A 10,529-nucleotide genomic window follows, 5' to 3' on the forward strand; every position below is an offset into this window, starting at 1 on the left:
TAGGCAGTGGCTTCTCAGTGCTGCACGAGAGGGGCTGCTGCTCCCTAATGCATAGTTTGAGGGACACTTTGGTCTCCGGAGGGATTGTTGTGTGAAAAATAAAGGCGGTTCCGAAACAGTGGGCTTCATCCAACCACACCACACATGGCTTCTGCTGCTCACCAGCCTTGACCCTTGTGTTTCCCATTCTACAAACTCCAAAGAGTGGGACTTCTGGTGCCAACATTTATGATATTAAACCCGCTCCTGACTGCCCACTAGTCCATGGCTAAGACAAAATTTTTCACTAGGGAATCACAGAATATGGATAAGTCCTTTGGCTCTGGAGTCAGTCTGCCTAGCTCATAAACTTCTCTCACTCCATATACCTATCTAAGTGAGCCCTTGGGTCAGGACCTACGTTGCCCTCTCTCAGGTCTCACAATAGAAGCTAACGCTTACTGAGCACCCACTGTGTGCCCGGTGCTGCCCTAAAGGCCTTATGTATGCCACCTCCTAACACCCTAGCAATGGCTCCAGCAGGGAGGTGCTATCATCTTACCCGTTTTCCAGGATAAATGGAGAGACAAAAGTAGGCTAAGTTACTTGCCTGAGATCACATAGCTTGCGAGTGGTGTGATGTTGAGCAAGATACTTCACCTTTCTGAGCCTCAGTTCCCTCATTTGTACAGTGTGGCTAACACTGTTGTCTTTCTGGATGTTGTGAAGATTGAATGGGGGAATGCACATAGCACCTAGCAGAGTGCTGAGCACATAGCAAGTGGTCACCAGACACGGCCACTTAAGAGCAGAGCTGAGGTTAATAACCCGTGTGAGGAGAGAGAAAACACGATGTCTCTAGCATTGCCTACAGTGCGTTAACTCCAGAATGCATGACATTCCTGAGTCCCCTGTAAACTCCTTGAGGGCAGGGGCTTGGTCAGCCTGTTCACTGCTGGTTCCTGGGGCTTTGCACAGCATCTGACACAAGGTGGGGGCTTGGTCAAAGTCTGATGAGTGACTGAGTGAAAGACTGCTTTGGGAGCCCCCTGGGCCATTCACAGCTTTGGACAGCCCCTTTCTCTTACATCACTCATCCTCTCCTGCCTTGTGGCTGTGACTTGAGTCTTTCTGCCTCACCCCCTGTAGAATAGAATCTTCTCAAGTCAGAGCAGCCTGGGTCCTGCCCACTGCTATCTTTCCCAAGGAGATGATGTCACACCTGGCAGTATAATGGAAATTCCTTGCAGCCTGGGTACAAAAGGATCTCTCTTCTTGGGCAGGAAGTGGAGAATGTTGAAAACCTTGTTGAAGGTGGTTACAGACTTGGAATGTGAGCCAGCCAATGGGCAGCTTCAGGGCCTTGGGTATCACAGAGCAGGGTCTAGGCTGATGGCAACCATCTGACTCTGAGGCCCCTCCTTTTATTACACAGGTGAACATGGTTTCTAAACCACACTCCCTGTCCCCAGGATGGCATGGAGTGTGGCTGCTTATGCTCTGCTCCCCAGCACTTGCTTCCCAACATTTGCTGAGAAAATGAGCCCATGCTTGATCCCCTGCTAGTCCACCCGCCTGGGCACATGAGCCGCCGGGGAGTGAAATAACCGCTGCACTGCATCCTACCGCAGCCTCCCACCCCGCCTCACAGCGTTAGTCCTGGAGGAGCCCACTGCTGCGGGAAGCTGCCTTCCCCTGGAGGCCTCTGCTCTCTAGCTCTCCAAGACTTCCATCCTCAGGTGAGAGTGAGGGACCGTGAGGATGAGGCGGTTATGGCGACGGTGAATTCCCACGCAGGCCCAGCCCCCAGCTCTCCATCCCCAGGAAACCCTGGACTCTACCTTCGTCCTTTCCAGAGATGTGGGCCCCCACCTCTCCAATTTCCTCTTACACCTCTTCTCTGTTTCCCGCCCCCACCTCTGCGTGACGACGTGGCTGCATGCGGCCCATCTAGGGGATCAGGGAATCCTGTTGGGCATGCCAGCTTAATGAAATACTTGCAGTTTATTAAACACAGGCTTCCCTAAGCCCCGAGAGCCTGTGGGTATTTGAAAGCCCAAGGTAACCCCGAGCTACCACAAACGTAATTGTTACATGTGTCCCTGCATTCCTGGTGCAACCTCAAACTCCAACTCTTAAACGGCACACAAAATTAGCGACATAAAGTAACTCCTAGTCAGAGGAGAGGGGGAAATGTGGGGAAACACTGAGGGAGGCTCCCAGAATCCCTCAGGGCCTTTAAAAGTATATAAAGTTCCTGTTACCTCGCATAGCTGTGGCTGTGGAGGGCGCTCCCTTCACCCCCCGCCATTCATGTTTGCAGAATCGGTTCATTATTATGCGGGCCTGGCCTGTCAACCTGGCATGATGTAGCTTGAATATTTCAAGTCCCGTTTCAGCCGAGGCGTGCCCCAGGGTGGCCGGCGGGGCTAGCTGAGCGCACCATCTAGGGGCTCCCTCTGGAGAGGTATTTCTGGCGCTCCTCCAGGGCTGGGCTGGAGAGGGCTGTGGAGAAACCCCAGGTGATCTGGAGCCCCCTGCCCGGAACCTGGAGGAGGCTGCTCCTGGGGCACGCTTTCCCGTTCGTCCGTCTCCTCGGCGCGGAGCCTATAAATCAGAGGCGAGGGGCTGAGATGGAAGCAGCAGACAAAGGCCTCCAGGGAGGTGCCTCCCTCGATGCGGACCACCATCTGGATGCCAGAGAAGGCCACTCTGTTGACGGCACCCAGGGGCACCTGCTCCAGGAACCTCAGCGTCAGCCCGTTGACCCACACGCTGCCCTTGCGGCTCAGGACCTTCAAGCTGAAGGCCAGCCGGGCGCCGCCCTTCTCCAGGTAGGGCTCCAGTGACAGGTGCTGGCGGGAGAGGCGCGGGAGCTGCAGCCGGAGGTGGGCGTCCGGTCCCCTGCCCACAAGCAGTGGGCTGGCGTCGTGCTCCACCTGAGGAGGGACATAAGCAAAGGTGGCAGAGCCTGGCGTGGGGTGGTGCAGGCTCACCCGAAGGACTGTGAGGGGCCTCTCCATGGACAGGAGCCTGGAAAAGATGGAACACAGAGGCACAGGCCTGAGCGGTGGCAGTCACTCCCTCTGTGACTCCTTGAGCCCAGACTTGCTTGCCGCCCTCAGGGGTCCCCAGTCACCTCCAGCCAAGCAGAGCCCGGCACTGAGCGTGGATGTGGTCACTCTGCTCCAGCCAGGCTGCAGCCATGGCCAGAGCTGGTGAAGCTCAGGCCCACTGTTTCTAGCCTCAACTTCATCCATAACACACTCTGTGAGTTAGTGGGGCATGCCGCTCACTCTCTAAATTTTAGTTCTCTTTAACATAACATAGGTATGCGCATCCTTGTCCTTGCAAAGTCCAAGGCACACCAGCCACTGTGGTGGGGTTTTGGTGACATATTGGCATTTGGGGACAATTTGCCTGGCTTCCTGGGAAAGGAAGGATGGAAGATAGGATCCATTTTCCTTGCATCTGACAGTCACATGACAAACGCTTGCCGAGCCCTCCTCTGAGCCAGGCACTGACCAGCTGCTAGAATGAGCAGATCAACAGGAGTACCCAGCTGCAAAAGGAGAAGGGGCTTCTAGTTCCCAGCATTAAGGAGGGACCAGAAGAGGGAAGCTCTGCCTGCTCCTGGGAGATGGGAAAGGCTGCCTGGACACACCAAGGAAGAACAAAACACCTAGCACATTCCAGAGGATGAGATGGTTGGATGGCATCACTGAGTCAATGGATGTGAGTTTAAGCAGGCTCAGGGAAGCCTGATGTGCTGCAGTCCATGAGATCTCAAAGAGTTGGGACAGGACTGAGTGACTGAACAACAGCAACAAGCACATTCCAAGTGCTCCTATGGATGCTAATGCTGTGAACATCTGCTCCTCAGTCTGGGGCAGAAGACGGGTCCTGAGGATGCACTTGGCAAGAGCTGAGATCTCTCTCAGAACTGATAGCGGCTCCCTGGAGGTCGACTGGCCATATCTGCCCGCGTGCAATGTACATGTCCCTTGCCCCAGCAACTTCATTGCCAGAAATTTGTCGTTCAGAATCTAACTGGAACATGCAGGGAGGCTCTGTTCCCCCACGGAGCTGAGGAACATAAACTCCCTGGAATGTGTACCAACCCCAGATGGCCCAGGTCCTGCCACCACCTTCTGCAGGAACTGAGGGCTGAGTGGATCTGAGTAGCTAACTGTATGCTTTTTCCAGCTCCAGGCTTTTGCTTACAGTACTTTCTTTCCTGAAAACGCATCTTCCATCCCAAACTGCTTATCTTTAAAGGCCTGGGTCATATGTGACCTCTCCCATGAAGCTCTTTTCCTCTGCCTACACTCTGACCCTCACAACAAGGAGACTCCCCCCAGGGCTGCCCCCTTTCCATTGTGTTTCAGTGATGTGGGTCCTTGTCCCATCTTCTCTGTTGTCCCTGAGACCTCCTGAGGGTAGAATTGCCTCCACGCCCCGAGTCCCACTGCCCAGCACAGACAGGACCGGGCCACAGCAAGTGTCTGGAGGCACATTTGCCAAATAGCTAAATGAGAAGAGGCTCACACACGTGAAAATCATGTGAAATCAAGTCCAGAGCAACCCCATGTGAGAGTCTGGTCCTTAAAGGCTGTGGGACAGGCTTCAATCCCCTACAAACTCTGGAGGACCCCGTATCTTTTGGTGAAGTAATGGTGAGAGCCTCTCAATCTGACAGTGAGTGGTGAGGCCTTAGGACACCCCATTTTCCCTCATGCATACACACACCGCCCCCACACACCCATTCACATCCTCCGTCTGGCCCCAGAATTCCTGCAGAAAGCCTCTCTCTCAGGTGTGTGTACACCGGCCCTATTTACTTTCATTTATATAAGTACAAGAACAGCTAAGCTGGATGTCCAAGTCCTCAGGCCTGGCCAGAAACTTGGGGTTCAGTTCTAGGAACCAATCCCATGGCCTAGGGACCCTAAGAGAGTCCCTTGGAAAGAAGGGCTCACCACTGTTCCTGTGACCTTACTATGCTTCACTGGGAACCCCAGAGCCCATAGCAATCCCCCTGGCCTTGCAGAGCTCTTCTCTTATCTCCAGTTATTCTGGGGTATATGCCTGGCAAGGAGCCTGCAGGGGCCCTGCTCCCCGTCCTGCCGCCCTCAAGTTTAAGTTCAAGCCCCTCTGATCTCCACCTACCTTACTTCCCGGGGTGCATCTAGCTCTGGGACAGCAGCTGTGAGCTCCCCGAGGGTGGGAGGCATGTGAGTCTGGGCTGGGGCAGGCCTGGAGATGGCAATGACAACTGCGGTTTGGGGAGGTGATATACGTCACCATGCACATCAACTCTGTTGCTCTCTTCCTTTTTCCCTTTAGGAAAGAAACTGGAAGTGTAATCTCCTGTTGCAGAAGTGCAACCCCGCTGCTGAGAGGTTGAAAACCCCATGGGACCGTGGCTAGGAGAAGCCGCGGAGTTCCCTCCTGGGTTTCATCTCGGCAGGCCAGAGGACCTTGAGAATGTTTCCAGGGTGTCGGCTGAGTTCCTCTTCTCCCCTGCCAGGTGTGGGGTGGCGGGGGGGAAGGCATCCCAGACCTGTTAGAAAGGGGAGCCCTTTTGGACAGATGGCCAGTGAGGGGCATCCCCACTGCTTGTGGGAGGCTGTGAGGGGGCCGCTGTGGCTGGACTGGTGGTGGCCAAGGGAGCTGTGGGGGGCATGGTGGTCCGTTGAGTGTTTCAGGGAAGGAGAGGGCCTCCAGGGAAGGAGAAAATGGCTGCTCACAGCGGGCGGCCTCTCCCGCAGTAGGACAGCAGGAGGGCCCCCCCATGTCCACCCATCTGGAGTCAGTCCCGCTGGCCTTTGGGAGCAGCCTGGACCAGACCAAGATGGGTGTGTGTGCAGCACTGTGGGGCCTGGCCATCCTGCAAGTGCCCCAGTGTTACTACAGTGTAACCCTTCAGTTGGTGCAGTTCTACCTAGTCTGCCAGTGTGGCCTTCCTTCCACTGTACCCACCGACTAGCCAAGCTGGCAAGAGACATGTGCCCATCTTATACAGGGGGCGAACAAGGGGTCCAAGGTCCCAGAACAAGTAAACAACATCGTCCTTTCACTTTTTCCCCATCAAACCCTGGCTATCCTGAGGATTCTTAGAGATTATACAAGTGAGTGTTGTAGGCTGGGCCACTCCTATCAGCCAGCGGGTGTCTCTCCAATCTGCCTCCTTGACCCCCAGGCCCACTGCTTACTTCCTCCTCATGTTACCCTTGTGGCCCCAGAGATTTCAGCAGGCCGCACACTGGGGCTAAGTCTCTGTGGGTACTATTCAGGACTCCTAGCCTGCACCCTCTATTCTCAGCAAGTTGTTTGCTTCATTAGTAGGAAGGAAAAACAGAGAGCTCTGAAAACATTCATCCATCCCTGCCCACCCCAGCCTGTGACACAACCACTGGGGCTCCCCCAGAGACGGGAGCTATACCTGCCCCAGAAATGAACCAAGCTATCTCCCTGTGTCCCATCTCCTCCATGTGCTCTCCCTCTCTGAGGTCCAATCAGCATCAGCTGTGCCAAGCGTGTGTGTGAGGCCCACCCTCAGGGACTGTACCTTCAGGATACCCAGGATGCCAACATTCTCAGTGGGAGCACATGGAGATCTTGGCATACACAGTCGTTGCAATAGAAGAGCAGAGGTGAGAGAGACACTTGGAGTATTCTAGGAGGGCTTCGTGGACAAAGAAGTCCCTAGGCCAGCTCTTAACCTCAAGGCTAGACTGGAGAGGCTGGTTGTCTAGCAGTTAAAGGTTGGCTTTGGTGTCAGTTGTATCCGGATTCAAGTTCTGTATCTTTTTTATAATTGCCTGATCCTGGACAAATCTTTTCACCTTTCCTGACTCAGGTTCTCCACCTGTGAAATGGGGACAGCCATAGCACCCACCTCAATGGTCTGTTTTGACGATTCCTTTTTTGAAAAGCATTAAAAAGCTTAGATATGGTACCTGGAACACAGAGTCGAACTCAACGAATGGGAGCTGATACAAATAATCAATGACGAGATTTCAACTGCCTCCATGAAACAGGCGGTGACAGACTAACTTCCCACTAAAAGCAATTATAAATGGTAGGTTTTTCAAAAGATTTGTTAGAAGATATTGGAGAGCAACAAGGCAGCTAGACTTGAGGGGCCAGGACCCCACTGAAAAGAAAAGCCCATTTACTTTAATTTTTTTAAGATTTATTTTTGATGCAGACCATTTTTAAAGACTTTATTGAATTTGTTACAATGCTGCTTCTGTTTTATGTTCTGGCTGTTTTCTTCTTTTTGGCCATGATGCATGTGGAATCTTAGCTCTCGAACCATGATTGAACCCACACCTCATGCATTGGAAGGAGGTCCTAACTCCTGGATTGCCAGGGAAGTCCCAGGAAAGCCCATTTATTTAAGTCTGACTTGCTACCCCTCTTCCTTGTGAGACATTTGCTGGTTTGAAAGTGATGCAGGCCTGCAGGCTGAGCAAAGAGTGACCACCGAGATTCTCAAGGGTCTCCCCAGACAGAGGCACAAACTGGGACTCAGCCCTTGAGACGCCAAGTGAAAGTGAAAGTCTCTCAGTCATGTCTGCCTCTTTGTGACCCCATGGACTGTGCAGTCCATGGAATTCTCAAGCTAAGCACCTGGATAAAAGAGCATGCAGAGAAGTGAGCTCATATTCTGTTCTACCTTCAAGATGGCTGCTGGTCTCAAAGCAGGAGGAATGAGACACCAAGGAACCAAATAAATGCAAGAGCTCAAAGGCTAAGAGGCTCAGCAGAGGATGTGGCTGTCTCTTGGTGCTGGGAGACCAAACTTGGAGGTTAGGTCCAACCAGGGAAGAGGGGCACCCTGCTAAAAAATCCCCCAGACTTTCAAATGAGACCCTCTACAGTACACGGGGACTAAGGACAAACCAAACTAGACTAGGTCTTAAGAAGGTGGAAACCTGGCCCCAGATGATCCCAATCTCTCTTCTCTAACTGCCTTCTAGAAGAAAAAGAAATACTTGCTAGACCAAGTTTACATCATACAGAGCCTCTACAACTTCTCATTAACAGTGTTCTGTGATTAAGCTACCTCCAGTGCTCTTGCCTGGAGAATCCCAGGGATGGGGGAGCCTGGTGGGCTGCCGTCTATGGGGTCGCACAGAGTCGGACACGACTGAAGTGACTTAGCAGCAGCAGCATGATTAAGCTACAGGTTGTTCAGTCACTCAGTTGTGCCTGACTCTTTGTGACCCCATGGACTGTAGCACATCAGGACTCCCTGTCCATCACCATCTCCTGGAGCTTGCTCAAACTCATGTCCATTGAGTCTGTGATGCCATCCAACCATCTCACCCTCTGTCATCCCTTTCTCCTCCTACCTTCAATCTTTCCCAGATCAGGGCCTTTTCCAATGAATCGGCTCTTCACATCAGGTGGCCAAAGTATTGCAGCTTCAGCTTCAGCATAGGTCCCTCCAGTGAATATTCAGGATTGACTTTATTTGTGACTGACTGGTTTGATCTCCTTGCAGTCCAAAGAACTCTCAAGAGTCTTCTCTAACACCACAGTTTAACTGTCAAAAAAACAAGAGAAAATCAGCAGAAACAATCTCACTACATATGCCACAAAAAAGATCTGTACAAGAATGTTCATAGCAGTTTTATCCTATTAACCCCAAACTGGAAACAGCCCAAAGGTCCATTAAAAAGAAAATGGATAAACAAATTGTATAATAAATATATATTAAAATGTATACAGTGAACAACTACACAGCAGTAAAAAAAGAGAATGAACCAGTGATACATACAACGATGGAGGTGGATCTTAGGCCCATTTTGGAGAGCAAAAGAAACCAGGCACAAATGATACAGACAGTATGATTACATGAAATGCAAGAACAGATAAAACTAGCTTCCCTGGTGGCTCAGAGGTTAAAGCGTCTGCCTCCAATGCGGGAGACCCAGGTTTGATCCCCGGGTCGGGAAGATCCCCTGGAGAAGGACATGGCAATCCACTCCAGTATTCTTGCCTGGAGAATCCCATGGATGGAGAAGCCTAGTAGGTTACAGTCCACGGGGTAGCGAAGAGTCAGGCACGACTGAGCGACTTCACCTTATGGTAATAGAAGCCAGAATATTGAATGATCTCTATGGAGAGGTATTCACTGGTATATTTGTTTACCGGGGCAGCCATAACAAAGAACCACAAACGGGGTGGCTTAAATAGAGAAATGTATTGTCTCAAAATCCTGGGGGCTAAAAGTCCAGGTGTGTTTCAACAGAATTAGTTTCTTTTAGGGAGACTCTGTCCTTGGCCTCTCACCCAAGTGCTAAGCTTTGCTGGCCATCTTTGGCTTTGCTTGGCTAGTAGAAGCTTCACCCTGATCTCTGTCTTCATCATCATGAGGCAATCTCCTTGAATGCAGTGGTTCCAGTCTCAGCGTTTTAGGCATGCTGATTTGGCTTGTGAGGGAGAGGGACCAGGGGCAGGCAGGCAGGCTAGACTCAGGGCTCTTGCCAGCACCATAACCCTTCTCAGTACAGCTTCACCTCCCTGATGGATGGATGGATAACCAGAAGTCCAGATGGCCACTCTGGAGTACTTTAAGGTCTGCAGACACACCTGGGACTGAGCCTGCTGAATGGAAGGTGGCTGGCCATGTTCCAGAGCCCTTCCTCTCAGCCTGTGGGTCTGCCTCGTCCAGACCACCAGCCAGCTGCGTGTCTCTGAAACATGGCCTCCTCCCCAGGGTTCCTCACACACACCGCCTTCCCGTCCTGGTGATGCTCGGGTACTTCTTCCCGCCAGCAGAGATGGGCTCCAGAAAGGAACCTGGCAGGGGCTGTGCTGTCCCTAGGTGTGTGACCTCGGTTGAGCCCTATCCCCTCTCCATGCTTTTGTTTTTTCTTGGGGCATGGGACACCTCTCCTCACTGCCCCCTGGAAACAGACTTCAGTGAGAAAAAGGCTGTGTCCACAACCCCAACCTTGGCACGGGAGAGTGGGTGGGAGGAAGAGATTGCTTATGGCCCTTGAGTTCCCTCAGTAACTCCATTCAAAGCAGTTCCCGGCAAGAGAGAGAACTGAAACAGCCAGGGAATTTATCGGACAATAGGAAAAACTGGGGACTTCCCTGGTGGACCGGTGGATAAGACTGTGCTCCCAGGGCAGGGGGGCCTGGGTTCAATCCTTGCTCAGGGAACAAGATCTCACATGCTGCAACTCAGCCCCAGGGCAGCCAAATAAAAAAAAATTTTTTTTAAAAAAGGAAGAACTGCTCAGGCTACATCTCCTGAGGGCCAGCAGGAAGTCGTGCTGGTAACCGTCTGTCTGGTAACCGTCTGTCTGGCTTTCCCCGGAGGGGGTAGGTGAGAGCCAGGGAGGGTGAGAGTGGGGGAAGGGGAAGTGCTGGCTGCTCTCTGCTCGGCCCCCTTGGCTAGGATGGCCTCCTTCGTTGGTGCTGCGGCCCTGGGGAGAGTACATCAGTGAGCAGTGTCCCCAGCTGTGCTCCTTGGAGAGCTCAGGGGCGGAAGGGCACCTTCCAGGGCTTCTACTGTGTGGGCAGGA

The 10,529-nt window shown here is 52.5% G+C and overlaps 1 protein-coding gene across 1 annotated transcript; it reads right to left on the reverse strand.

The window, feature by feature from the left end:
- Positions 1-1,959: 1,959 nt before the first annotated feature.
- On the reverse strand, positions 1,960-5,257 carry TIFAB (TIFA inhibitor). The gene is made up of 2 exons (XM_069592886.1): positions 5,149-5,257; positions 1,960-3,012 (listed from the first exon to the last, which is right to left on the reverse strand). Exons 1-2 carry the CDS (start codon positions 5,211-5,213, stop codon positions 2,409-2,411), a joined length of 669 nt encoding a protein of 222 aa, XP_069448987.1. The 5' UTR covers positions 5,214-5,257; the 3' UTR covers positions 1,960-2,408.
- Positions 5,258-10,529: the final 5,272 nt, after the last annotated feature.

This window comes from Ovis canadensis, chromosome 5 (assembly GCF_042477335.2).
Source record: "Ovis canadensis isolate MfBH-ARS-UI-01 breed Bighorn chromosome 5, ARS-UI_OviCan_v2, whole genome shotgun sequence".
In the NCBI taxonomy this organism is placed as follows: Eukaryota; Metazoa; Chordata; class Mammalia; order Artiodactyla; family Bovidae; genus Ovis; species Ovis canadensis.